Below are 27,481 nucleotides of genomic sequence, written 5' to 3'. Positions count from 1 at the left end.
TGCCGTTTACTCGATTCGATCACTGCCGTTTACTCGATTCGATCATTGCCGTTTACTCGATTCGATCATTGCCGTTTACTCCATATGGTCATTGCCGTTTACTCGATTCGATCATTGCCGTACTCCCTACTCTTACCTTTATTCGTCAGAATCAAGCGCAGATGATGCTCGACGCCGACGTGAGCCCCAGGCTGCAGGAGTCGTGCGTTCTCGGCTTCAAATCGCTCCTGGCCACGGCCCAATATAGCCGACAGCAGATGGTGCGCATCTTATGGCGGCTCGTCGACCCGAGGGACGGTTCCATCTCAGCAGTGTCCGCCTGAACCCCAGACCAGCTCGAACCAGGGCGCGGCCCGCAATAACTAGGCAGAGGTGACGGCCTACTTCCTCCATGTCTGGGACAGCTGGAGCGCGAACGAGAAGCTGGGGGCGCTGAAGGCTGTTACTTGAGGGTGGTGCGACAAGGCCGTGGCGGTCTTGTTGTCCAGGGTCTCGTACGAAGCCGGCGACATCCAGGAGAGCATCCAGCTTCGAAACGCGCCCGGCGAAACCCTCCTCCACTACGCCGCCGCCGTGGGCAGGAGGACGAAATGCTCGAGTTCCTCCTGGGCGCAGGACTGGACGTTAACGCGGCGAGCGATAACGTGTGGACGCCGCTGAAGTGCGCCCTGGCAAAAACCAAGCGAAATCGATCCATGCCAAGTGCCGCGCCGCCTAGACCACGCTGCTTCGCGGCTCGAAGGCGGATATCGTGACGCACGAAGGACGGACCTTTCAGGATGCTTTGGGCTAGGAGAAAGAATTCGACAGATCTTGAACGGGCTATCACGGAGCGCTTGGTCTCGATGAGCAGAGGAAATGCTGAATAGATGTCTCGATTGGTTCCCGTCAAACCAGCGACCGCAATCGTGAGAACGAACATGGCAATTCAGGGTTTGAAGTGACGCATAGCATGCATTAGTAGATGCGACCGAATGCCATAATACAAGATGAGCCTTTTCCCAAGCACCAATAACCCATAACGGCTAGCTACAAGATACGTATGTCATCGTGACACGGGGAGAAACCTGACGTGCATCTCGGGCTTCTCAAAGAAGCCGTAGTGCAGCAGATCCCTTTCCAGGTCGACCCTCTGCCCCTCTGCCGCAACCAGATCAAACGACCAGAGGACCTTGGCCAGGAACAGCTTCGCATGCGTCCACGCCGTCTCTCGACCCATACAGACCCTCGGGCCGAGGCTGAACGGGTACAGGCTCTTGAGGTGGTCATTGGCGAATTCCGGGTCATGAAGTGGATGGGAAGCAGGCAGCCATCGTTGCGGTCGGAAGTGGAGCGGTTGGTGGAAGTAGTCCGGATGGCGTGCCAGCGCCCAGATGCAGGACTGTACGTGTGTCTGTGGTTTGAGGTGTCAGTCGATTGTGCATACTCCTGAGAAAAGCTAGGAAACAGTACGCACGCCCTTGGGGATGTACTGGCCATCCACCATAGCTCCTGGGCTGACCCGTGGCAGACCTGTGTTGTTGCTCGGGAGCATGCGCAGCGTCTCTTCGATACAGGCGTGCAGATACGGCAGAGACGTCAACCTTGGCCCCTGGACGATCTCTACGTACTCTGAGAAAGTCTCCCGGATCTCTTTGGTCAAGAGCTGATGTGTCTCGGGGTTCTCGAGCAGAAGCACGAGGGTGCCGTAGAACAAGTCTCCCATGAGTCCCCAGCCGGCGAACATGACTTGCAGCGCGACGGAGCCTATGTGCAGGAGCTCCTTCTCGTCTGTGGGTAAGCGAGCATCTACTGGGAGGATGTAATCAAAGTAGTCCGGGTGCTCTGTACGGCCTCGTTGGTCTGTTGAGCATCTATGTCAGTGTTTCCGGTCGCCTTGTAGCTTATCAAGCCGAGTAGAACTGCACAGCAAAAAGCGACTACAGCCAAGGTTTCAACGAAAGGGTACCATACCAATACGCTTCATTACACTGTCTCGCGTCGCCTTCTCCATCTGGGAAAACAGCGTGATCTTCCCAAAGGGCGCAAACAAGTATTGAAGCGGGCGGATGAGTGGAAAACGCTTGAACACCTGAAGGACAGTCGCGAAAATGTTGAAGCTGAGTAGAACATCAAGGTTCACTGAGTCCTTCACTATTGGCCGTGGTTAGTGACACGCAGGAAAGTTACGTTGTTTCGGGGTGATCATGGAGAGGGCTTTACTATCGCGCATCTGGTGCATCTTCTCGTTCCACGCCAGATCTGCCGCCATGTCCATGGCTAACCAATTGGTCCATCTCACCAGCGGTACACCTGTGGTCTCATGGCACGCAGAGAGCTGCTTCATCCTCGCCACGAAGTAGTCCATATGCTCATGCACGACAGGCTCCAAGGCCCGCAAGAACCGACTGCCGAAAGCCGGGGCGATCTGCCGGGCGACGCTGCGGTGTTTCACGGGATCCTCCTCCCAGATGAGCCCGCCGAGATCCTTGCCGCGGTTCTGGAAGTTGGTCTTGACGAAGTCCTCCAGGTTCTTGTGCTGCGGCGCGTAGATGTCCGTGAAGGCCTGGGGCGTGAAGAAGGCAAGCTCGTTGGGCGCGATCCGGACGGCTCCCGGTCCGTACTTGCGCAGGGCGCGCTCGACCGCCCAGGGCCAGCGCCCGGAGAGCCAATGGTAGGCATACCAGAGGTTGGAGACGGCGGCGAGTCGTGGGCCCGGGAAGTGAGAGAGCGGGTGGAAGTACAGCAGGTAGATGACTCGCGTCAATGCCCATGTGACGATCTATGGGGAGCGTTAGCATTGAAATGCCACCTTGGAAGTTCGACAGCCGGTGTTGATTGAGAGAAGGAAGAAGAGACGCACGCAGCCGAAGACGGTGGTTGCAAGAGTTGTATTGCTTATGTCGGAGACGTCCAGAAACCTGGACGCCATACTAGCTGCTTATATATGCAAAGCCGTTCAAGAATCGAGTTCCGAGGCAGTATCATTCAAGACTAAGTATCTACTTCGAGGGCAGTCGTTTTCAAAGATGCTTTTGAGCTGGCTCCCTGATTCCAAAGGTGACGTGTTGCAGCTAGAGGTGGCACGGTAGCCATGGAAGTTGGCTGCAAGGGATTGGAGGCGCAGTAGCTAACCGAGTGGTCACACAAATGAGGTTGTGACCGGCCAACCTGATTATCTCATGAGCCAGGTAATTCCTCAGCTAAACTTGATGTTCGCTCGATTAATACTCTAAATCTTTCGAAATCGAAAACCACGTGGTTGATGGGTTGGTTACCATAGATGCTTGGGAGCAAAGGGGGTTGTTCAGTGGGAGGGGTCAATCTGCCCAGGGCTAGAGGGGCCAAGCTCATCCCTGTAGTGCTCATCTTCAGAACCTCAAACCCCTCGTCGATCCGGGCTAGCATCAACGTTGATAAATCGGTTACGCCAATCAATGCGCTTCCTGTCGATGAGATACGTAATACAGCTGAGGCGTTCTACTGCGACTGTCAGCTTCGATTGACGTTTTATCTGTGTCGTATCAGAAGTCTCATCTAGATACTACGGGCCGGATGGTCCGCCAGCAATTGAGCACTCCGGTAGACACCTAACAGCACACATGTCTAGAGAGTCTTCGCTGGTCACTACACAGCGAGGCCTTCCTTGATCTCTTGGGGGACGGTGGCGATGCTCGGACTAGTCAATTTGGTTTATCGATTGTGTCTAACCGAAGGCACACTGGGATAAAAGGCTATAAGTTGAATCAGTTGTCCTCTTCGGGTTCGTGGAGTCTTGGGATGGGTTTCCGATTGCGAATCTGGTCCTCTGCACGTGATAGGGGCCCAACCAGATCATTCTGCCCTAAAAAGCTATCGATTGATATCAAAAGGATAGCGATCCTCGGCCCAGGTATTGAAAGGGGAGGCGAGTCACTGCAACATCTGGGGACCTCTCGATATGGTGGTCTACAGGGATAGGATCTGGGCTTGGTAGCAGTGTAATTACACCGCCACATTGTACTACCGGGACTTGCCAAATCGCACGCCACATAATTAGGAAGATATCCCATGATTGGACATTTACATATGCATATGTCGCCATGGGCAAGTGAGCCTTTGTTCAGCCGTCAAGTAAGGCTCCGGCGGGGTAGCAGTCCGCCTGACGAGTGTGCCTCGTTGTCGGGGGTTTTGGTCATACCCTGACAGAAAAGTACCTTCTTGTTCTTCAGCTTTCTTCGATTCGGTTCAATTCCAGATTCCATACTTGGTAGACGCGAAAGATTTGCAGTCCAACAACACACGCATTGCCAAACCGCTGATTGTCCCCAAGATTGGCTCGGCATCGTCACCGCCATCGCCTGCCTCAGTCTCGTTATATTGGCTTCCCCTCGCTGCTCTAACCGTCGGGCATCAGCGTTCAATTAGCCCCCGACCATGGCCGAAATCTTGGGTATCGTTAGTGGTGCCGCAGGCCTGACTTCTCTGACTCTCCAGCTCGCAAGCGGCACCAGTCGGCTCCGCAAGGCGTACAAGCTCACCAAGACGGTTTCTGTCGAGTTGGAGAGGGTGGCCAGAGATCTTGATTTCATATGCGAGGTTGCCAAGAGACTCCATTGTACCGACGATCAGATGGACCAGGCCGACCTCGTCGTTGCGCACTGCAAATCCAGCATCCAAGCTCTGGTAGAGGCTATCGATGCCCTGTCACAAAGGGCGTCTGAGTTGAACTCTCAAAGAGGACTGAAGACCTCCGCGCAGAGATTGAAATGGATCAACTCTTGTCACGATGACCTCGAGTCTCTCAGAAAGCTCGTGGTGGATGCGAAGGCAAATCTGATCCTGTAAGTATCATGTGCCTTTCATGTTGCTCTACTTATCTGTCTTTGGCCCTAGCTCGTACTGACCAAGAATAAAAGCATGGGGCAGTTGGGTGCGATTCAATCGGCCACATCGCCTCCCCTGCAGCCACCTACATTGCATACACAAGATACATTTTACGATGGCCCCATTTCCAACAACTCCAGCACACAACAATTTCCCCGGCCGCGCATTAACAGGGATCTTCGCCGTCAGAGTTGCTTGAAGAGGAGGTGTATCTGCTGCTGCCATAAAAAGGGGGGCGTTCGCCGACGTTTCTGGGCTTTCAAATACACGCCTCTATCAATGATTCTTGGCGAGTGCGACAGTCCGACCTGCAATGGCAGGCAGTATATCTATTCCTTCAGGGTGGCTCTTTCTCAACTCGGATTTCCATGGGCCGTCACAGCTGCCATAGGCATCCAAAGTGAAGCAGCTGGGTATTCCATCGGGCTGACGTTGCGACCCCAGTATATTGTTCGATATACATCACCGGGATTCGAGGTGATACGAAGTCTCAAAGATGATATTATTACCGTCGACGAAGGGATATCAAAATTCACCGAGATGTATCGAAAGGATCCATCGTTTATTCACCATGTTAACCCAGCTGGGGAAGGATATTTACAGGTATTACACTCTATCATATCTCTTAAGAGTTGCTCTAACCACATACCCTTATATTATAGAGTATTCTGAAATGGTCAGAATCCGATAGGTTTTACGGCATAGAATTCTCTCAGGCCGCTTTAGATGCTACGATATCCATCTTGCGGTTGTTCGTTGTTGATTTCAAAGTGACACAAGGCCTTGATAACGTTAAGTAAGTGTAATGGTTCAGCCCTTGATTTCCCTCAGCTTCTAAATTACATTTGTCATAGTCTGCTATACCGCTGTATGGAATGGCTTAACAAAGATCAAGATGCTCACATTGTTCTAATTGAAGAACTTGTCAATCTTGGTTTCGATCCGATGTTTTTAGCAGAATGGAATCCACCAACGAAACAATACAACATGTCGGGGGCGTTCGGGACTTACTGGAATCGACCGGTGTGCGACTTGTTCTACTTTAAATTCATTCAAAGGATGCTCCTATTGAACCCAGGTATGTTGCAACTGAACCTGAATTTATGCTTATGTATCAAAATGGATGTTAACTACTCTAAGACTTCGGGAATACTTCGTCAATTGAGCGTGATATCCTTCAAACTCCCGAAAAGGCATTGACGACACTACGCCATAACCCAGAAACCTTGGATACCGCACGCAACTTCTTAGGACAGTCTCCTTTGCACTTGGCAGTTTTGCAAGATAACGCCGAACTGACTCGTGCATTGTTAGATGCTGGTCACCCGATAGATGTGGAGGATTCTCATTTCAAGACCCCTTTGCAATATACTGCAATCGCGGGTAGCAGCAAGTGTGCCGCGATAGTCCTTTCCAGAGGCATCTATCTTGAGTCCTCCCCTTCCATAACGTCCACTACGAACTTCATCACGCTTGCGCTTTCATCCTCCCACTTTGGCTACATTGTAGATGCATTACAAGACCTTCAAACCATGTTCCCCCATGGTGAAAAGCGTGGCCTTTGCTCACTTCTTGCGAGAAAGACATTATCTTGCATGGCTTTCGAGCACTCTATGCATCCTTTGCAACAGTACTCAAGTGATGGCATCGATATTCTAGCCAATATGGTAGATGACATCAACTTCGAGCTAATTCCGATGGCACCAACCGGTGTTCAGGGGAATCGACTCCTACACCATCCCTGGTCCTTAGAGCACGCTAAGATTTTTCTTGGGCGCGGCTTTACCTCCATCAATTCCAAAAACAGCAAAGGAATTACGCCTTTGATGGGTGCAGGTAGGCACGGGATGCATTCCCTCATTCGGTATTATATCGGAATGGGTGCGTTGGTCGACGATGAAGACCACACTAGTTTCACCAGCCTAATGCAATCTCTCAGGATTTGGGATAAGTGTTGGAATCCCATCACATCTGGATTCGAGCTCGATGGGGAGAGTGACTATCCAAAGACCATCAAGTTGCTTCTGGAAGCTGGTGCCAATTTCTCGAGGGCAGATCACTGCGAGTGCCCTTGTTCAAGTAACGGATGTACAGCCATGCATGCATTTTCATTCCATTTCCCTACCAACACCGTGTCGCCCATCGGTGGCGGACCTTTTATTCCAATAGAATGGTTTAGCATCCTCAGTCAACTCGGGAGACATGAGGATCTGAGGAGGTCCTTGATTGCGCTGATACGGCGCTCTCGCTTTAAGGAACTTCGTCTTAGCCACACATGCTGTCAAGGGAAGGGGCGATTGGCAAGACGCTTAAGGGTCCATATAGCTGAGAAACATGCACAACTCGACGCTGAGATGCAATACACCGAGGACTTGGGAGTTGAAGAGTTGAGGATCAGATGGCTTCGTCACATCCGAAAGAACTATGATGCTCACCTGGTCTATAAGGGACTTCCAAATTGGAAAGAGGTGCTGGATCTTTATGAAAACATTCCACGAACATCAGTGAGTCGAGAATCAAGTTCATATCAGCCAACTTCTAGCCACTGCAATGGAACAATAGCTAATATACTATATGCAGTCAAAGCGCCCTAAAAAGTTCATCCAAGGCTACGAAATAAACTACCGGGACGACAAGTTTGTGCCAATCTATACTCCTTTGGATAGAACACCAGCACCGGAGTCGCCGATCAATAGTATAGTCTCCTACATTGCTAACCTAGAGAAGAGGTACGTAATGGATCATGCCGGAGAAAACCATGAGGATTTGGAAGAGTGGTACGAGCACAGGCTGTCGTGGGTCTTGGAACTCATGGAGGTAATGGAGCTCTCAGTGCGTCTCTTACAAAAAGGTCTACAAAAGGAGTGCCGCGACCAAGCGATGCCGGACAGTACTATTTCGCACTTTGTTGACACAGCTAAAAGACTGTCATCGAAAAGACTGGCTTGAGAGTTTATTAGACAGAAGGAATGCCTTGGTTTGTACATAGCTTTGGGTTAGGCTGCGTGGAGTCCAGATCGGTCTTTCTTCGAGGCATAAAAGTGAGGATGAACTATTCACAAGTGTAAGGACTGTCGTGTACAGGCGCGATTGGGCGACCTTTGTATTGAGTCTTCTTTTCAACCGATTCCGGTTACTTATAAGCCAAGAGGCCAATGACCTATTTCACTACCCAGTAAATATGGATATTTGTGTAGGTATTATTGCCTCGGTTCGGAGGAGGCATGGGTATCATAACATCATATTCAGCTCCTTCACCTCATCTCATAGCCAGCACCTCGTAGCCAGCACCCCCTCCCTAAAACTCCAACTCCTCAACCTCCATCCCACAAGTCGTACAAGTCTTCACCGTCATCCCCGCCTCATTCTCAATCGTGCGCCCCCACTCATGCACATGCTTGCCGCCCCCGATGGCATCATCGAACCGAGCCTTGCCGCCGCCACCAGCACCTCCTCCGCCCCCGAGCTTGCCGTGCTCGCGGCGGTAGGCGTCGGTGCGCGTGCGCTTCTTGAGGTCCAGCAGCTTCGACTTGAACTTGGCCTCCTTGCGCTTCTTCTTCTCCGTCTCGCGCCGCTCAAACTCCTCGTCCAGCGCCTCCGCCGAGCCCCACCGCTTGTCGCTGAAGGCGTACTCCTCCACTTGGTACCGCAGGAACAGCATCATGTCGTGCCAGTGCGACTTGTGCGGGTTCGGCCGCGACAGATGCGGGAGCAGCTCCTCGTCCCTTAGTTCAGCTGTTATTGACTAGCGTTAGTCCAGGTGCCTTTCCAAATAGTATGCAAGGCGTGTATGTGCGTTTCGAGGGAAGACTCACGATCTGTCAACAAGTAATCATCCTTGCACTCCGTCTTGGTAAGCAAACTATACTTCTCCGGCATCCCCTCCTTGCACCGCCCGCAGACGGCACACCCAAACGTCTCCTCCCACACAAAGTCGATCTCAAGACTCCCGCACTCGCGGCACTTCTTGCGCTCCTTCTCGTCCTTGAGCACGCTGAGCCCCGGCTCGAACGGCCCCGCCTTCTGCCGCCGCAGCCGCTTGAGGATCTGCAGCCGCTCCCACTCCGCGGCCGTCATGCCCTTGGGCCGTTCTTCCGGCGGTTCTGGTTGTCCGGGCTTCGTGCGGCTGCTCCCGTACGCCGTCGCCGACCCGCTCATCGCCTTGTTGAAGGGGTCGTCCTCGGTGCTCAGGAACCCGCCCTTGGTGTCCGTGATCTTGTCGAAGTCGTAGTCGACGAACTTGGTGAACTTGCGCGCCGGCCTAATCGCCCCGTCATCATCCTTGTCCTTGTCTTTGCCGCCGCCGCTCTTTGCGCCGGGGCCGGCTTCGGTCGCGCCGTTAATGCGGCCATCGCGGCTCGTGGCAGGTAGGTTTCGGACGGGGGCGCCGGAAGATATGGCGTCGTGAGTTCGCTTGCGGGTGCTGGGGCCGTGGACCTCGTCCTCGGGGACGAAGCCCGAGCGCGTGCGGCTAAGCGACGGCGCGCCAGCTTGCCGTTGCGCGGTGTCGTTTGCTTCGCGGATGGCTTTGGCTCGTAGACGGTTCTCCTCCTAGTTGCATTGGTTAGACTAGCCGAGTTTATAGAACGAACGGCTTGGTTGCGACTCACAATGCGGCGGGTCACATCTGGTGTTGGGGGCGAAACGGCAGCCTTGGAGGGGTCCGGCGCACGGGGAGGTGTCGATGGGCGTGGCATTGCTGCTTTCTGTGGGTTGGAAGAGGTATGTACAGTTGCAGATGGCAAATGAGACAGAGAAAGTATAAGTCGTTTGACTGTACGACAAACCTGCTGGGTTATTGGGGAAAGAATGTGTAGGTTGCGACACAGGCAGTCTAAGGAATGGTGATTGATAAAGAAAAAGACGGGATCATTGACTGCCTGGAGCTTAACCCCGGTGACGTCGGACCCTGAGACCCACCGAGTCCGATCGCCACTGAGCCGCCCAGATTTACTAGATCGCGCTGGTGCAAAGGTTTCACTCAACTTGCTGCCAATTTCTTGTCAGTCAATCTGCTTCTGGGTTCTGGCGCGCAGGGGCAATCAGTTGAGTAGGTATATATATTCAGCATATGTCGCGTTGGATTGTGGTAGTTCTACTGTTCAATACTTGTGACGTAAACTTTTTGTATTTGCATGCGTGGCACATAAGCAGAGGTATATAGCAAGAAGCTGGGGGACACACGAATCGCACCCGTTCTATACTTCGTGGAGCATCTAGCCAAGTAATCGATCGTATTAGATAGAGTAAAAACAGTGCGAACCCTCGCTACCACCTCTACCAGGTGGTCGTATACTTTTTTATTGCATTTCTCCCGAGTATAGAAGGAGCTTATTCCTCCTTGGCACCACCACGGCCGGCGCGCTCGGCAGCCTCGACAGCCTTCTTGTCGGACTGGGGAGGGCCCTGCTGCTGCAGGCCACCCATGAGACCAGAAGCCGCCTTGAAGGGGCGCTTGAGGTCGCCGCTGGCGGGATGGCCAAGGATGTGGATCTTGACGATGTTGGACTCGAGGGCGGTCTTGAGAGGGATGATGGACTGGATGATCAGAGGGTTGGTGTACTTCATGTACAAGTGCATGCCGGCCATCATGGCGACACCCATCATCTGGGACCGGAACGAGGTCTTAACCTGGGCCGAGTCGTACGCGTGGATCGTGGTGGTGACGAGCTTGGGCTCCTCGGTCGAACCCATCGGGGCAGGCTCGACGTACTTGAGGGTGGTCATATCTATGGATTCAATGTCAGCGGTGCCGTGGGTGGGTGCGACTTCGCGTCAATGTGCGCGCGGCAGGAGCGGATGTGAGCGTACCCTTCTTGCTGTTGACCTTCATCTGCACCCAGAGGTAGAGACCAGCAATGATCAGGTTGCTGACAATATACAGAGCGCGGCACATGTTGAGGACATTGGGGTCGTCGAAGGGGATCTTCTTCGCGATCTGCATCGTCCCGAGGATGATGACGAGGTTCTCACTACAAAATCGCATACAATTAGCTTCAACGCACTTTACGCCACCTATGCGACTGGCCCCGGCCATGCGGCACGCGACAATTAATGGGCAGATACATACATTTGGGGGCTGAGGCCGAACATCTTTGCGGTTGGGTGCTGGACGAGGCCGGATTGGCGAGAGAAATGGTATAGTATAGCAGAAGAGAAGAAAAGGTTGCTGAACGGAAGATGCACCAGATGCCAGAAGTGAAGTAGGATGCGCGAGTTGAAGAGTGGCCTTTTCAGTTGCGATAGGGAAGGCAATGGAGAAAGATAGAAGAGGACCCTGTCCACAAAAATTCTTAGAGTGCGTAGTTGCTGGGCTTGGCAACCAAAAAAGCTGGAGAGATAAAGACGGCGTCAGAGCGTCCTGGCCAGGTGCAAATGGTGAGCTGTCCAATTCCGCTAGCCTTCTCCAGGTCCAGTGCTTCAGCGTCTGATCCACTCAGCGCCAGAAGCTTACAATTCGGTATGTCGGTTGCAAACTTTTCCCGACACCTGGCAAGCCGTCGGGATGCGGCTCAGAGTCAGTTCCAGGCGCTATCCAGCCTGGACTCTTCCACTAACACTCTAAAACTTAGACCTACAAAAGTATCCTCGCATCATCAGCACCTGGCCTGGCGTTTTTCAAGATGATCTGCACACTACTAAGTAAGATACAAAATCACGATTCAGTAGATCGTTTTCGAGTAAATGAATATTCCAAGCCTCTGTATTCAAGGAAACCGTTGAAAGCGCAAATCGAGTCATACAAGTTAAGAGCAGACATTGAATCCTAAGGAATCGAAGTACTTGGGGTGCGGGCATTTTAAGGGGCGCCCCCCACGCGACAATAAGTTGCCAGGCATCGCTCGCATCGTCGTCATTATCAACTCTTTCTTGACATGATGAATGTATGTCCTTATATATACCTACTTATTCCAGTTGACTGCCTCATGGGCCTTAATCATAGGTATTTGACTAAGAAAAAACACCTTCTACCTTATTCACCCAGGTTCGAACAAACCTGTAAGTATCGTCAGTCCTACAAAGTCACTATCACGCCACTACGCGGCATAAGGATATGTATTTCCAAATCAACGAACCTGAAAGCAAGTGATCCAATGGACATTTGTTGTTTGTTAGTAGGATCTGGCATCAAGTGTGTGTAATGTGTGTTTGCCTACCTGGAACAAAGCCCTCATCAGCGTTGCCAGGAAGTTCAAAATGTGAATTCCTTCTTTATAGTCACTACCCAAGCACTGTAGCAATCAGCATCAACCTATAGCCTGGGAAGACCACTCAAGTATGTAGATAATGATGGTTTCCGGGCATCGAAAACCACCCGGAAACACATGGCTCCTCAGACTTCGTATGACGTGTGAGGATGACCCTCCATACCCCAGGCAGGTGTTTTCTCTGGCCTTGCCCGAAATGTTTCAAAGCCGCCAGGGAAAAACATAAGAACCCACCAAGGAAACCGGGGAAGGAGAAGGAGAAGCCTAAGGAGGAGGAGGGGGAGGATAATAAGGAGAAGGGGAAGGGAAAGGAGGGGAAGGAGAGGAAGAACAAAGAAAAGAAGAAGAAGCAGTGCCCCTGCTCAGGCATCTGTTCCCTCTGGCCTTGCCCAAACTGCGTCAAAGCCGCCAGGAAACGGTATAAAGCTAAGTTGATGCAGGAGAAGCAGGAGACAGAAGCCAACAACCCTCCCGCCAAACCATCACCTCCACCCAAACCGACCGTCAAGCTCTACATCATGGATCCCAACCAGTGCTGGTACGACGTCAACCGCCCCTATGTGATGATGGGCCCAGACGGAGCCACCAACGGCTGCCAGTGCGGAACCTGTCGCGGCGTCCGCGAGCAAGCCATGCATCAGCAACCCGGCAAGGCATCGGCCAAGCAGAAGGACCCTGTCGATATCAATGATGGTCTCAACAACTTGAGATTGTCCAACATCCATCCTATGATGCATCAGCCCAAGAACGGCCAACGAAAGCAACCGCAGCAGCAACAGCATGCCACTCCCCATCCTCCCCCCGTTTCTGGCCCAAGCTACGGCAGCTCGGGCCAGAACGTCTACATCTGGCCCTGCGGCGTCTCCAACATCACCTTCCCCATCGTCGACTACACCCGCAACCCCTTCGCCGCGAGCGGCTTCCCGGGCCCCCTGTTCTACATGGCCACGCTGCCCAACACGGCCAAGATCTCGGACCTCGTGGCTCGCCTCGCCCCGCCCAACTCCGGTAAAGTCCTGATGGCGCGCTCCCACACTGGCGGCGAGTGCTTCGACGCGGCCTCGGCCAGCTGCCTCGTCTCGCTCCAGCAATGGGCCATGCAGCTCGAGGTCTGGACCACGGACGACGGCAGCGAGAGCGGAGGTGACCGCAAGTCGTCGGTGAACCCGCGCGTCACCAGCGCCAGCACGACCAAGACGAACCAGAGCAAGAAGAGCAAAGGCAAGCAGAACCACCCGGCACGATCCTCCCCTTCACATTCATCTTCACCTGATATGCCCAATGAAGAGGGAAAAGAAGCTGACGCCCGGGTGGTTCAGGCAGCGGAACCACGGAAGAGATCGACGAGTAGCGGGCGCGGCGGCAACGATGCTGAGACTGACACGGAGACCGTTGTCCACCACCACCCCCGGGACTTCTCGTCTCAGTCGTTGCCTCCGAACTTTCAGAGGAGCTGCGGCAGTTTCAATGACGACCACGGCGAGGGACCTAGCGGCTACGGCCCCGGCGGAATCCACAACCCCAAAACTCGCGTTAGCCATGAGGCGCGCAAAGCATCGTACTCTAGTGGCGAAGAGTCCCGCGAGCATGGGTGCGATACGAAAGGCAAGACACCGTGGTGCATGGAATGAGCGGAATGGAAATGGCCCCCAATGCTATTTGCATAACATAAGACAAGTTGGTCTTTGCAGATGAATAAATGAGAAGCCTACGAGAATGCCACTTATACCACACGACCTTCAGAATTGATGCACCACAGGTTGTTACCTAGTTCTTAGATAGCCATACGTCAATTACCCACGATCGGATTAATCTACCCCAAAGCCGCCTCCGGCTGCCCACTGTTCAAATCCTGATACGTGAACTGCCGGTCTCCGTACATGAGAATGTCTGCCCACTCGTTATGCATGCTGTAACCACAACATACCCTGTCGCAAGTAGCATTTCCTTCCAGGGTAATGTCGTCGCCACACACCGTCGTAACTTGACTTTCGTCGCCAGAGCCAGAAAGGGGCCTTTGCTCCTCCGTTGGAGCCTCCCCTGCTTCTTCCTTGACTTCGTCCGCCTTCTGCTCCTCCCCTCCTGCAACGGCCTTCTTGCCCCAGAACCAGCCCATCAACGACACCCCTTCCTCCTCCTTCTTCTTCTTCTCCTTCTTCTCGTGGCTGATAACAGCCGGCTTAGGAGGCACAATATCCCCATAACAAGACGCCCGCGCACAGTGATCCACCCTCCACCTCCGCACCGCCGCCCCCCTACCCTCCTCCCCCTCCTCCTCCTCCCCTCTTCTTCCTCTTCCGTACCAGCTCCCGCGCCTCCTCCTCATTCGCCCTCACCGCCACCGCCAGCTCCTCCATCAGGCGCCCCCAACTCTCCACCAGGTCCCCGGCCGACTCGACCCACCCCAAGTCACCGGGGGCCATAGGCCGCCTACGCTTCATGACGCCCCTGTAGTGGAACTCGGCGCCCGTTTCCCCCGCGACAGCTGCCCCGAGCCGCTGGTTCATCCAGTCCAACTGGATCCTCGCACTCTCCAGCTGTCGCTCCAGCTGCGACGCCTTCCCGACCAGCCGGTCCAGGGCCACCGTCGCGGTCCTCTCGAAGAGCCAGGCCTTCCGCGGCAACAGCTGCGCCGTCGCGAGGACCGGGCCGTACGTGCTATCGTTGATCAGCTCCGTCAGGAAGTTCTCCTCCGCTCTCTCGGCGCGCCGCAGGTCCGCGTGCACACTGAACTCGTCCGGCTTCGCGGTCACCAGAAGCGACGCCTGGCCTTTCAGGTCGGCGGGCAGGTCGCCGGGCTCCGGCCGCGCCGCCGCGAAGAGCGACTGGTGCACTTCGAGGAGGCGGTTCGTGAGGTGGAGACCCGCGTAGCTGAGGATGTAGTTGGTGCGGTTCTTGACGACGACCCCGGCGAACTCGTCCACCCTCCGCTTCTTCTCCGACTCCGGCCCAAACTTAGCCGCCACGTCCGCGTGAAATTCGGGCCCGACCACCGTTTCATTGCCGTCACCATCCTTTCCGTCGTCGATGGTCACGGGGGCGATAAGGTGCGTCTCAACCAGCTCCCCGAACCGCCTCCCCTCGTCCAGCGCCCGCCCGACAACGGCCGCGCGGCTCGCGAGGAAGTTCTCGAAGTAAGCCTCGGCGCGCTTGCGCATGGTGGACCGCATGTCGATGGCGCTGCGCATCCGGAGGCGGCGCTGGACCGTCGTCTCGTCTTTCCCCAGTCCCGGCGACCTCTTGCTGTCCCAGGAAAAGTGACCGTCACCGTGACGGGCTGGGGCTCGTTGCTGCTTCCCCCCTCCACCGCCGCCGACGGGCCCGCAAACCCCTCGAGCGGCGGCAGGCCCGCCCACAGCGCCGCGACCACGTCGTCGACGCGGCGCGCGTCGTCGAACCACGTCGCCATCCCCTCGTCGCGCAGCAGCTTCCCGTACAAACTCCAGGGCCTCTCCTCAAACAACGTAAAGTCCTCTGTCAGGTTGAAGGGGTTCCGGAACAGCTTCGGCCTCGGGGGCCGCTTGTCCTGGCCCGAGGTCAGGAAGCCGAGCGCGTAACAGAGCGCGAGCACCGCCACAGATATCAATAGGCACAGGAACAGGAGGCCCGGGCTGGACTCCTGGAAGGCCCGGCCGAGGCTGTCGGTCACGGCTTCGGCGGCTTGCGAGGCCCAGCGGTAGGTCTCGTGTGCGATGTTGCCGATCCCATTGGGACCGGCCCGGCGGCGACGGTGTCGTTCGAGGTCGTCACTCTTGACGGATTTGACAGGGGGAGATAAGGCGTCGCTGTCGTCGCTGTCATCTTCTTCGGAGGAGAATTGGTCATATCCTGTCTCGCCCGAAGATTCCTCCTCAATCGCGGCGGGTGTTTGGGGGTCGAAATCGCGAATGTCGTTAACTTCTTCATCCTGCGGTTCATCCACGAAGGGCTTGTAGCGCCGCCGGGATAGGTAGTTGTTACCCCGGTCATGAGGTGCTTGATAGGCCGATGTGCTGTTGTTCCCTCGATATCGTGTATGGTCATCTTCCCATTCTGCATCCTCCATGGAAGATGGGCCTTGATAGCGATAGCCTTGGTATCCCGACATGCTGGCGTGTCGTTTCCTACGGCTGGAGTATGATCACAATACTCAATCTGGATGGTGACGTTCATAAGTGTGTAGTGTATGGACTCGGGGGCACTGGATGACTGCGCGCTACTGGTTGTTCTTTGTCCCTGAGAAGGGAGGGTTGCTAAACATGCCGGAAGCAGCAATGTAGAAACCCCTGGCATGCGTGGCTCAACTAAGGGATTCCCATTTGTCAGACATAATGAAACCTAGCATATCGGGGACAGGTAAATTCGATCTGTTCTTTACTTACGCGCTGTCAGCATCACCCCATCTTGACCTCTTTGTCGTCGACAAGGCTTTTGACGATGACGTATATGGTGCCTCCCCAAATACAATACAAGCTTCACATCCAATATTGCACTTCCAAACCAGAAATCACATCCTGAATAATGATTACCACTATCCTTTCTATTTGTGTCTATACACAATTGCCTCCTCTATTCTATCAGATCCAGATTAGCCAACATCACCTCTTATGCCACCGCAGCACAATCTTCTCAGGCTCCGTAATATGCAGCAGCGGCCCCGTCGTCCCGAACCCGGACCGATCCAGCACCCCCTTGAGCTCCGCGCGCGCCTCCTCCATCGCCGCCTCCGCCGAGCTCGTCCTGGCGACCACCTCAGGCCGCGGCACGGGCTCCACGCTGGCTTGCGAGAAGGCTGTGAACATGGCGACCGTGAATTCGACCTGAGCAAAGAAGGCAATTAGTAATTGAAAGTTTGATAAGGGAAACGAGAGCATGTCGATGTAGATGGGTCAACTTACCTGCGAGAACTTCATCCCCAGACAGATGCGCGGCCCCATGGACCAAAACGAGCTCAGCGCCAGCGGCGGCGCCACCAGCTTCTCCGCCGTCTGCCCCGCGGGCTCGGGCCTGTACTCAGGCCACCCAGGCTTGTCGGTGCCGGCAGGTATGATGAAGCGCTCAGGCTTCCACTCCCCGCAGTCCGGGCCCCAGCGCTCGGGGGAGTGGTAAGTAGCGTGGAGGTTAGCATGGACCAACGTCCCCGCGGGGATCTGTACCGCCCTCTTCTCTTCTTCTTGTCCCTTCTCACCGCCAAGGGCAATATCGAGCTGGTTATGCACCGCCGTCTGCCGCGTCACCAGCAGCGCCGGGTGGTACAGCCGCAGCGTCTCGAACAGGAGGGCCTGGCACCGCTTCAGCCGGGGGAAGATGGCCTTGTAGTCGCCGCGGTCGACCCCCGGGGTCGCGAGGACCTGGTCGATCTCCTCCTGGATCCACTTTTGGTGCGCCGGCCGCGTCGCCAGCATGCTGACCGTGAAGGCGAGCGACGAGGCTGTCGTGTCGTGGCCCGCGAAGCTCATGACGAACATGTTGCCCATCAGGTCCTGCTTCGAGAAGCCCTTCTTGCGACCGCCGCCGCCTGCCGTTGCCGACTCCTCCGCCGTCGTGTTGGCGTCATCGCGGGCGTTGGAGACGAGCGCTGCGAGGAACGTGTTGGGTTTCTTCTCGACCGCTGAAGTAGGTGTTGCTTTCGCAACGCTCACTTCCTCCTGCGCCCTAACCAAATCCCCAATGTACTGCCCCGCCTCGTCGAACGCGACTTTCATCTCGCTAATGTACTTAGGCAGGAATCTCAGAATAGCCGGCGGCAGCTGGCTGGCCACCGTGGTCAGGATGATCTCGTGAAGGACCTTGGTCAGGGCGTCGCGGAAGGAGAAGCGGCGCCCGCCGCTCCTCTGGCGCGCCCCCGTCGAGAAGTCCTGCGGCGCCCCGAGCCCGACCCCCATAAAGGCGTGCAGCGCAATGGTCCGGCTGTCGTCGCACAGCGTCCGGTGCGTGTGCGACGGGTCCGCGTACACCTTGTCCAGCATGTCCTGCACCTGCCGCATCGTCTCCTCCCAGACCAGCACGCTGATGCGCTCGTTGAAGCACGGGCCGATGATGCGCTTGTGGCGCGTCCAGTCCTCGCCCTCAGCCTATGAAGAAGAGTATCAGCTTATTCATCCGGCCTCTAGTCTCGATAAGGGGGTAAGTAAATGAGTACTTACCGTAAGGACATTTGGGCCATACATTCCCAACGCAGCTGTGATAAGGTCAATACTTGATATCCATATATATCAGTGATCGTATCAACAGGGAGTACATACCAACATGATCCAGCGGCTTCGGCCAAGCCTTGTACTTCGAGATGATCTCCTCGTTGGCCACCGGGTCCGCGCACATGAGCTGGATGGTGCCCGGGCTGATGACCCAGAAGGCCGGGCCGAACTTGGCGTGCAGGTCGCAGCCGTCCTCCTTGGGCCAGTCCATCAGGACGACGCGGGTGAAGAGGGAAAAAGGTTCGGGCAGCAGGCGGCAGAGCGGCAGGAACCACGCCCGCGGCGCCAGCCACGACTGCGCGACGATCCACAGCGGGTTGAAGGTGTAGAAGGGGCTGACGATGACGGGGAGCCGCGTCTGCCGCACCTTGTTGTAGTTGGCGTACAGCCCGGCCACGTTGTAGAGCAGCGTCGCCGCGGCCAGCGCGCCGCCAAGGACGAGGAGGTTGACCATGGTTTGGTGTGATATGTACGTATGCGTGTGCGTCACTGACCAACCTTGCCTTTCCTTGTGATATGCGCCTGATGCTGTTCGGTGATAGTGACAGTGCAAAGGTATTAATGTGGCGCTCTTTGTGTCACTTGTCCCGTCAAAATGAAGTAATAAAACAAACTATCCTTCCTGTCGGTTTACTGGCAAATAAAGCCCATCTTCATTTTTAGCCGGGGGGTCGTATCCCCTCGAATGCGATAACGCTGCCCCCTCACCAAATTTGATGTATTGTACATACTGCTAGGTGAGCCGTGCGGTGGCTAGTAGCGAGCAGAAGAGCCAATTGGCTGAATTCACCCTTGCTAGCACTTGCACGGCCATGCCGATCAATTGTGGCTGTACTGTACCGGGGGCAGCGTTATCGCATTCGAGGGGATACATCCAGTGTCAAACCAATCAGACAGATTCCAGGTTGGAAAGGAGGGTGATATTGGCGTCAGACCATGTATCGGCTAGTCAGTTTCCGGAGGCGGCAGTCTCGACGCAGGGATATGAAACAAGTGCTGACCAAACTGTGGGCTATCCGGGTGAAGGATAGCTCTGGTAGTTGATTCGTAGGCACAAAAGGACAGTCGTCATCTTCGGCATCTTGTCGTCTGGACTTATGTTCGGCGCCCGACAGTTCGGCGTGGTTGTACCGCAAGCCCCATGAGCTTGGCGTTCCGGTGTCTCTGTATCTACCAACATCTTGTCCTGGATCTAGGTAGCTCTGACATGTGAGGTATGCACGTAGATCAGCAAGTACAAGGCTTGTAATGTACATATAATTCTTCTCCTGGGAACACCACCACCAACTACGGGGTAGTCCTATTCTCTGTTCTACGTACGATGTCTTTGAGAAGTTGTCCCCTCGGCAGCCAATATGGGCTTTGGAGTCTATGAAACAGAATCGAAACAAGATCGGCAAGATCTGGGTGTCTCCAGTTCTATATGGAGATGCGCGAAGTGGGATGCCACTCAGCACTACCCGTCGTGCCGTCACACTCATCAATCTTTGCTGCTCGAGATTGAGCCTTCTCCTGGGCATATCTACATACATCTCTGTCAGTTTGATATATTTAGTTAAAATAAGGTTATTAATATACAGGTAACCCCTTGAAAGATTATTAATTAATGGAGACGATGTCTACTTCTTAAATGCTAACTTTTAATGAAAACTAGCCTTAATTTTATATCGCAACACTACTATACACACGTTAATCGATATATCTAGTCTTTAAAATATATATATCTAATTTAAAAGAGCTTTAAACGTTATACTTAATATATAGTTTAATCAAATCTATTAATTAAATAAATCTATACTTTAATTAAATTACACGTTTAGTATAATTTTACCAACGGACCGTATGTAATGAGATAGGTTAAAAATAGACAAACTTTCAGGGGGTAAAGTGTAGTACTCAGACCTATATAAACATCGTCGTCTCAACTTCGCAACTCTGCCGTTACAGTTTAGGCAAACACTTTGTACAACTCATGCGCCGTGTCCTATTGGCCGCTTCCGGCTTTGGGTCACGAACTGTGTTGAATGATGAGTTTAGCACAAATACTCTCTGTTACTCACGCGTGCCTGTTATTCATTGTAGCGCAGTCCTCCACGTCCGATGTCAATTACACGATAGGTAGCTTGTGGATGTGTAACACGGCCAAGGCAGAGCCAAACTAGAGCCGTCGGCTTTAAGCTTCTGGGTTGGACGGATCGGGGTATCCTCAAGCATGTATGCTGTCATACACGAAAGTCAACGCAAGGGCTTTTCTTCCCGATGGACGCATTGGCCCGAGGCTCTCGTTCATATTAAGACCCCTCCCGCCCCTCATTCTCCGTGATGCGGTTCACTGAACCACTGCTTAACCACTCTTGAGATCATACCAATTCCATTAACGGTTGTAGCACGCGACAATGGCCTCTTCCAAGGTGAACCACGGAAAGTGTCTCTGTGGGACGGTCGAAATCAAGGCCGAGGGCGACTTCAAGGCATGCGTCGCTTGCAGCTGCAAGAACTGCCAAATCTGCAGTGGTTCTGCCTTTACCGTGAACTTGGCCTACCCGAAGGACACCATCACGGTCGCCAAAGGGAGCGACGACCTCAAGATATACGAAGGTAGGCATTTCTTCCCTCGTCTATGGCTGCACACCAGCTAGTTTCATCGTGTTGGCTGAGCAGCCAACAACCCCCTTTCCCTTCATATACGAACACACAGACACGATACTGACATGTCATAACGCCACCGAATAGATAAGAACACTGACTCGGGCAAGTCTGTGCTGCGCCGGTTCTGTGGCCGCTGCGGCAGTGGGATCTATTCGGAGATCGAAGATGGTACTTGCTTCGTCAAGGCACCCATCGTGGAGGGGGCGCTCGATAACCAGCCAGTCGCCCACATCTTCACCAGAAACTTGCCGGGATGGGCCAAGGACAGCAAGACAGGAAACCAGGTGGAGAACGGGCCGCCTTCGTGAGATGCATCGCTCTCGCCATCGCAGCTGTGTAAGTCGAAAGGGGGACAGCTTAGGGGCATTTGAACTGTGGATATTACAGGCCGAAGGCAATGAAAGTGCAGAAGAACAAATATCAATCTTGCTCTAAATCAATTTCATGTCATTCCTATTACATGTCAGTGCTCTTCAGCTCGTCAATGAACATAGCAGTTGACCATTGTGGGAACGCTCAGAAGACAAGAAGTGACGGAGTGCTTCATCTGAAGTTTGACTGGTCCGAGATACGATTGGGGATTTGCACTGTCAAGCGCCTTTGATGGCGACGCGTTGCAACTTTCAAGCCGAACTGGCAAAGGCCGAGAACCTTTTTCTCCAAGCCCGTGCCAGCAGCCCAACTCAATTGGAAAGGCACCCCACCTTCCCCACACCATGGCTTGTCTTAGCCAGGCCTAGCCCCAAGACGAGAGAAAAGTAAGGGTACAAACGGACGGGCCAACAGCCAGCCCAGGGCGGAGAGAGAGGGACCAGGAAGAAAGAGAAAAAAAGCGAACATGTCGGCAAACTTTTCGTCCATTTGTGTGCCTGGAGATGTTTATTGCATTCATCATGACAAGACGAATCCTAGATTTTCTTTGACAAAGGAGCTTCCGTGACAGCTCTAAGCTGCTGGCACTTCGACAACCCAAACTCACCATCATCAACTCCTTTTGCTTTGCTAATTAAAAATAGCATTGCTACCTCTCTTATCCGGAAGGAGCTTGTCTTACCTCTTTGCCCTGCAGCAGTGTTCCGTCATCGCTTGTCACATCCTGTGCTGCCCCTCCAAAGCGCACTAGTCTGAGGTAGTCCCAAGAACCACCAGGAAAAAAAGAGGGTGAGAAAAGTTGCTTGCGTACGTCCGATTATATATCAATTCGCCGGCGATTTGAATTGAATGACTGTTTCATTGGCTCGTGCAAGTCGTCGCTCTGAAAGACTTCTATATACTTACTTGCTACTCTTTTTCCAGTCTTGATTGCATCGCATCCAAGCCGCCGCAAACCGTCAGTTTCTTCTTCTGCTGTCCCGCAGTTCGTCCAACCATCCGGCGCACGAGGGCTCTTTTCCCAATGGTTCCCTTCCCTCTGACCTGCTTACAGCGAAACGAGACAACCCCCACGGCCGCATCTGATTGGGCCCGCGACGACTCTAGAACCGTTGCACTGCGTTCTTACTTTAAATCCGAAAGGGTCACAGGAGCGACAGGAAAAAAAAAAGCGAGCGAAAAAATAAGCAAGCAAAGCTCCGACGGAAGGCGAAGCTATTTTTATTGCCTCTAACCGCCAATCTCTGTGGAATTTCTTCCTCCTTCGGTCACCATGGGCGACATGGCCAACGAAATCAAGCTGCTCACGGGCAACAGCCACCCGAGCCTGGCAAAGAGCGTTGCAGACAGGTATGACGAAACCGTTCCCCAATTCCTCTACCGTCCTGTCTTTTGTCGGGATGCCCCGCGCAGTACCTGTTACACACCACCCTCCGTCACTGGGGGAATGCGTAATGCAGCATCGCGATGCCAAGAGCACCGAGCTATCATGGAGACAGGCCCCGAAGAAGCAGAGAAGCGCACCAGGCGCGAGAGGGACGACTGAGCAAGCAAGCAGATGAAAATGCTAACAAACCCGTCCGCAATCTAGACTGGGCATTGAGATCGCAAAGACCATGTCCCTCAACTACTCCAATCAAGAAACCTCGGTAACGGTCGGAGAATCCGTGCGCGACGAAGATGTCTTCATCCTGCAGTCGACGGCCCCCAACAACATCAACGACGGCCTCATGGAGCTGCTCATTATGATCCACGCCTGCCGCACCGCCTCGGCCCGCCGCATCACCGCCGTCATCCCCAACTTCCCCTACGCCCGCCAGGACAAGAAGGACAAGAGCCGCGCCCCCATCAGTGCCAAGCTCATCGCCAACATGCTGCAGACCGCCGGCTGCAACCACGTCATCACCATGGACCTGCACGCCAGCCAGATCCAGGGCTTCTTCAACGTCCCCGTTGACAACCTCTACGCCGAGCCCAGTGTGCTGCGCTGGATCCGGGAAAACTACCCCGACCAGGACATTGTCATTGTCAGTCCCGATGCCGGTGGTGCCAAGAGGTAAGCGCTATTCCCCTTTCCTGTCAAATGCGACGACGAACATGGCGGGGTTGAAGCGTCAAGTATTGCATATAGAAAAAAAGGAGGAGACTTATATATAAGCGATCGCCGATAATCTGAGCTTAACTTGCTAACCCCATCGCAACAGAGCAACCTCGATAGCCGACCGCCTCGACCGCGGCTTCGCCCTGATCCACAAGGAGCGCCCGCGACCCAACGTGGTGGGTCGCATGGTGCTGGTCGGCGACGTGAAGGACAAGGTGGCCATCCTGGTGGACGACATGGCCGACACGTGCGGCACGCTGGCCAAGGCGGCGCAGACGGTGAAGGAGAACGGCGCGGCCGAGGTTGTGGCCATCGTTACGCACGGCATCCTCAGCGGCGAGGCCGTCAACATCATCAACAACAGCTGCCTGTCCAAGGTGGTCGTCACCAACACGGTGCCCCTCGGCGACAAGCAGGAGCGGTGCAAGAAGCTCAACGTTATCGACGTCAGCCCCACCATCGCCGAGGCCATCCGCCGCACCCACAATGGCGAGAGCGTCAGCTTCTTGTTCCACCATGCCCCGGCTGTATAGAGCCGCAGCTAGGGGGGTTCAAGGGCTTATTGCCTTGTCGTGGGACGTGACGGGAACGGCATAATGGGATACGAATTACACACATGCACATATGGAAAGGAACGGAGTAAGTTTTTTGGTGAAAGGGGGGGACATGCGTTTTTCGATTAGTCACCTAGAAGAGGGGAGGCTGAAGTTGTTTTGAACATGGAACGACTTCGCTTGTGATTCCATGGCGATAAAACGTGGTAAAACCTCATACATTTTTCTATCTCTTTGCTCAAGGGGGCCGGCATGGGTAGGTTTGATTGACTGGGCATACAACAACATCACCTAGGTTGGCATATTTTGTGTTGAAAAGTAGAACAAAAAAAGGGGGAGGAAGGAGTCTTTCTTTCTCGGGCACACTTCTCTCCAGGCTCTCTCGTCTTGAACTGATAGATATCACATTACACTCGCATAGAGAGGTGTTCCACCCCAACGGATGGTATAGAAACACCTGCATTCAATCATGCATAGCTGTTCAGGTGCAAGATATGAACGACGCACTTCTAGATGCACGTATATATAGACATCCTACTCTGAATAAACAATGTTATTATAGTGAAAATTCGACCCAGGTGTTAGTGGTGGGCTATAACCGTCGCAGAGGAACAATCCCCCTTCTAGTAACGCAAACTTTGCAGAAGCGTATGGAAGGCATCGAGAGGTGCTTGGGGCTTTGTTCTGCTTTCAAGTTGTCAGGAGCAGCGGTGGAAGATGAATTGCGTTCAGCCAATCCCTAGGCCACCATATCAGCAACAATTTAGTGGATGCAAATTTGGAACCCAAGACAAAAGGGTCTCTTGGCTTTTTCCATCCTGGCTGGCTTCGTAAGTATCCCATTAGGGAGGGGTACGAGAGACAAAGTGTTCTGTGAAGTACCGCTTGACTGTCTAAGATTTGCCCAGTTGGAGGCAACAGTGACATGATTGCAGCTGTATCACAAAGCAGGGACACAAGACACAAGTGTTGAGGAACAGAGGTTGTCATCAAAGAAAAAAGTGAAATGCAGATATTATTCCGGGAATCATCATATCCATTTTTCATGCCGAGAATACACCTTTCGTCGTCTATCTAGCTCTCTCATCGGGCCAGTGGTCATGTCGTGAACATCGTGAAAGGACCCCCGAAAACACTAGACCATGCCAGGCCGAATGACAAATATTCCCTAATTTGCCAGGAACGTCTCTTTCCCGATCGAACGTGGCGAATGCAAGAACCGTACGCTGCCCACGAGGGAGTACTATGTAGACACCCGAAGAAAAACCCTAACGCCTATGGCACGAGGTTGCTGTTTTTACTTGCGCATGGAGCTGGCGCGGCGCTTGCGGGACTCGGCCTTCTGGGCCTTAGCCTCAGAGACACGCTTGGCCAGGATGGCGGCGTACTCGGACTGTAGTAGTATGTTAGTGCCAAATTACAACTTGCGAATAATGATATTGGGATGCAACATACAGCCTCATCCTTGACCTTCTCGGCCTGGCGGCGCTTCAGGGCGATTCGGTGGCGCTTGTGCTGCAGGCGCTGGGGAGTGACCAGGCGCTGGATCTTGGGGGCCTTGGTGTAAGGCTTCTTGCCCTCACCCTTGGGCTGGACCTCACGTCGGATGACGTACTTGCGGACCTATTTGTGTTGCGCAATTAGTATTGCTGTCATGTTTTACTGGACTTCCTACATCTCAGTCTCTACCCGGTGGTATACAGTGCAGAGGCCAAGAACTTCGAAAGTTCAACCAGCTGCAGCAACAACGACCGGGCAGGCGACGACGATGCGTTGGCAACTTACATCGTCATCCTTGCTGAGGGAGAAGAATCGGCGAATCTTGGTGGCGCGCTTGGGACCGAGGCGCTTGGGGTGGACGACGTCGGTAACGCCGGGGATGTCGTTGTCTCCCTGCTTGACGATGGAGAGAGCGAGGACGGACAGGTCCATGCCGACGATGCAGCCACGGACGGACTTGCGCTTGCGCTCACCGGTGCGGCGGGGGCGGTAGCAAGAGTGGCCCTCGGACAGCAGAAGTCGGACACGGGTAGGGTGCATGACACCCTGCTTCATGGGGAAACCCTGCTTGTCGTTTCCACCGGTGATGCGGAAGATGTAGCCCTTGAACTCGTCGCCGAGGTTGTCACCGGGGACTTCAGCGCCCATCTATCAAAGCCATCAAAGTCAGTAACGTGTCGTCGAGCACAAGGGCCAGCCTGTTATTGATGGTGTGTATGTCTGAAGTTCGGTTCGGCAGAAATAGTTGTGAAAAAATATTTCGTCCATCTCGAGATCCATCACCCAGCACCAATAACGCGGCTTCGTAGAGAGAAATTTCGAGGTCGGACGTACGCGCTTCTCCATGAAGTCACGGAGCTTTCTCTCATCCTCAATCTCGATGAGCTTCTGGCTGCCATTGGCAGGGTAGGAGATGTTCAACTTCATGTTGGCGGTCGATGTGGGCGAGTCGACTCGAAAGAAGCTGGGCTGGTCGGGGGGGTTAGTACGATCGAGGAAAGATTTCGGAGGTCGAAAAGAAAAAGATCGTGACCAGAGCAATACACACAGAAATTGACAAAGTGGGTGTGGGCAGGGTGCGGGTGCTACTGGGCTTTGCAATTTTCCCCTACTCGCAGCAATTGTGTGGGAAAATTGGCCGATTAGATTGGGCCAGCTTTTTCCGGTCCGTGCTGATGGAGGGAGAAAAAGGTACGTATCTAGGGCTTGGTGCACGGACTCAATGCAGTCCATACGTGCAGCCAGCAGCAAAACAGGTGCTTAGCGAAAGCATTATCGTTATCGGCCACTAGCGAATCGATAAAGGCATCTTAAGCCTTAAGCATCAGGGAGCTCCAGTCTGCCAGTCTCCCGTACGGGGCTAACTTCATTGGCTAAATGGGGCACGCGAGCGCGTTCCAGGCCCGATCAAGTCAAGCAACCAGGACATGTGATTATACATACGTGAATCCTTCCCTCATATCCACATTCCCGCGCTCTCCAGTTGTGTGGTGACGTGAGATGCCATGGCCTCCGTCCAGCTCTACCCACGGCGGCCCGCCAACACTGAGGCTTCCGTCGCCAATCCGTTGCCGCCCCTGATCCAGACCCCGTCGGGCCTGGCACTGCTGGAGCTGCAGGGCACCATCAACCTGCCGCATCATGCGGGTGCCGAAGACGACGACGACAACAACAACGCCCCCGAGATCCCCATCGGGCGTATCTGGTTCCCGGACTACAACCCCAACGCCCTGGACCCCAGTAGCACCGCCTGGATGAAGCGGGTGCACATGTACGTGGGCCAGCATCAGCGCATGACGGGCGAGGTCAAGAAGCTTCCCCGGGCCATAGCCGTCATCCGTAAACGGTCAGCTGGCGTAGCTGCAGGGGACACGGAAATGACAGGCGATCTTGCATCAAAACCAACAGCCACAGCAGATGACTCGTCTACGGAGGATCTCGAGATCGTGGAGATTATTAAGTACAAGCTAGTCTTCTCATCACGACCCGAACCTGTTGGCACTCAATGAGAGTTGCACAGTTCATATCATGGAGGCCTCTCGAGATCATAAGCTAGTACGCCACGGGCATCACTTG

General features: G+C 54.1%; 12 protein-coding genes across 12 annotated transcripts; 5 read left to right on the top strand and 7 right to left on the bottom strand.

The window, feature by feature from the left end:
- Positions 1–216: 216 nt before the first annotated feature.
- On the bottom strand, positions 217–922 carry PG985_009440 (uncharacterized protein; the record flags this gene model as incomplete). Its single annotated transcript, XM_066829208.1, has 2 exons — positions 217–617; positions 772–922. 2 exons carry the CDS (start codon positions 920–922, stop codon positions 217–219), a joined length of 552 nt encoding a protein of 183 aa, XP_066684120.1.
- A 123-nt stretch (positions 923–1,045) lies between these two features.
- PG985_009439 (Cytochrome P450) lies at positions 1,046–2,911 on the bottom strand (the record flags this gene model as incomplete). The annotated part of the gene is made up of 5 exons (XM_066829207.1): positions 1,046–1,393; positions 1,457–1,842; positions 1,954–2,133; positions 2,203–2,761; positions 2,843–2,911. 5 exons carry the CDS (start codon positions 2,909–2,911, stop codon positions 1,046–1,048), a joined length of 1,542 nt encoding a protein of 513 aa, XP_066684119.1.
- Positions 2,912–4,395: 1,484 nt separating this feature from the next.
- On the top strand, positions 4,396–7,794 carry PG985_009438 (uncharacterized protein; the record flags this gene model as incomplete). Its single annotated transcript, XM_066829206.1, has 6 exons — positions 4,396–4,802; positions 5,187–5,448; positions 5,508–5,641; positions 5,700–5,923; positions 5,986–7,349; positions 7,426–7,794. 6 exons carry the CDS (start codon positions 4,396–4,398, stop codon positions 7,792–7,794), a joined length of 2,760 nt encoding a protein of 919 aa, XP_066684118.1.
- Positions 7,795–8,143: 349 nt separating this feature from the next.
- Positions 8,144–9,542, bottom strand: PG985_009437 (uncharacterized protein; the record flags this gene model as incomplete). Its single annotated transcript, XM_066829205.1, has 3 exons — positions 8,144–8,580; positions 8,661–9,396; positions 9,456–9,542. The coding sequence occupies 3 exons, from the start codon at positions 9,540–9,542 to the stop codon at positions 8,144–8,146; spliced, it is 1,260 nt and encodes a 419-aa protein (XP_066684117.1).
- A 634-nt stretch (positions 9,543–10,176) lies between these two features.
- Positions 10,177–10,938, bottom strand: PG985_009436 (phosphate transporter protein; the record flags this gene model as incomplete). The annotated part of the gene is made up of 3 exons (XM_066829204.1): positions 10,177–10,574; positions 10,657–10,817; positions 10,916–10,938. 3 exons carry the CDS (start codon positions 10,936–10,938, stop codon positions 10,177–10,179), a joined length of 582 nt encoding a protein of 193 aa, XP_066684116.1.
- A 1,264-nt stretch (positions 10,939–12,202) lies between these two features.
- PG985_009435 (uncharacterized protein) lies at positions 12,203–13,684 on the top strand (the record flags this gene model as incomplete). Its single annotated transcript, XM_066829203.1, has 1 exon — positions 12,203–13,684. One exon carries the CDS (start codon positions 12,203–12,205, stop codon positions 13,682–13,684), a length of 1,482 nt encoding a protein of 493 aa, XP_066684115.1.
- Positions 13,685–13,866: 182 nt separating this feature from the next.
- Positions 13,867–16,140, bottom strand: PG985_009434 (uncharacterized protein; the record flags this gene model as incomplete). Its single annotated transcript, XM_066829202.1, has 3 exons — positions 13,867–14,232; positions 14,357–15,296; positions 15,371–16,140. 3 exons carry the CDS (start codon positions 16,138–16,140, stop codon positions 13,867–13,869), a joined length of 2,076 nt encoding a protein of 691 aa, XP_066684114.1.
- Positions 16,141–16,630: 490 nt separating this feature from the next.
- On the bottom strand, positions 16,631–18,683 carry PG985_009433 (uncharacterized protein; the record flags this gene model as incomplete). The annotated part of the gene is made up of 4 exons (XM_066829201.1): positions 16,631–16,852; positions 16,931–18,106; positions 18,179–18,213; positions 18,278–18,683. 4 exons carry the CDS (start codon positions 18,681–18,683, stop codon positions 16,631–16,633), a joined length of 1,839 nt encoding a protein of 612 aa, XP_066684113.1.
- A 1,942-nt stretch (positions 18,684–20,625) lies between these two features.
- Positions 20,626–21,186, top strand: PG985_009432 (uncharacterized protein; the record flags this gene model as incomplete). The annotated part of the gene is made up of 2 exons (XM_066829200.1): positions 20,626–20,827; positions 20,963–21,186. The coding sequence occupies 2 exons, from the start codon at positions 20,626–20,628 to the stop codon at positions 21,184–21,186; spliced, it is 426 nt and encodes a 141-aa protein (XP_066684112.1).
- A 1,337-nt stretch (positions 21,187–22,523) lies between these two features.
- PG985_009431 (ribose-phosphate pyrophosphokinase 3) lies at positions 22,524–23,884 on the top strand (the record flags this gene model as incomplete). Its single annotated transcript, XM_066829199.1, has 3 exons — positions 22,524–22,600; positions 22,842–23,306; positions 23,455–23,884. The coding sequence occupies 3 exons, from the start codon at positions 22,524–22,526 to the stop codon at positions 23,882–23,884; spliced, it is 972 nt and encodes a 323-aa protein (XP_066684111.1).
- A 1,249-nt stretch (positions 23,885–25,133) lies between these two features.
- Positions 25,134–26,488, bottom strand: PG985_009430 (40S ribosomal eS6 domain-containing protein; the record flags this gene model as incomplete). Its single annotated transcript, XM_066829198.1, has 4 exons — positions 25,134–25,298; positions 25,361–25,528; positions 25,691–26,053; positions 26,240–26,488. Coding segments are annotated over 4 exons (876 nt in total), but the record flags the coding sequence as incomplete, so codon positions are not given.
- Positions 26,489–26,910: 422 nt separating this feature from the next.
- Positions 26,911–27,414, top strand: PG985_009429 (chromosome transmission fidelity protein 8; the record flags this gene model as incomplete). Its single annotated transcript, XM_066829197.1, has 1 exon — positions 26,911–27,414. The coding sequence occupies one exon, from the start codon at positions 26,911–26,913 to the stop codon at positions 27,412–27,414; it is 504 nt and encodes a 167-aa protein (XP_066684109.1).
- Positions 27,415–27,481: the final 67 nt, after the last annotated feature.

The sequence above is a fragment of the Apiospora marii genome (genome assembly GCF_038362585.1).
Source record: "Apiospora marii strain CBS 49790 chromosome Unknown utg000005l_segment0_segment0, whole genome shotgun sequence".
Classification (NCBI taxonomy): Eukaryota; Fungi; Ascomycota; class Sordariomycetes; order Amphisphaeriales; family Apiosporaceae; genus Apiospora; species Apiospora marii.
This window is presented reverse-complemented; position numbering and strand designations above follow the sequence as displayed.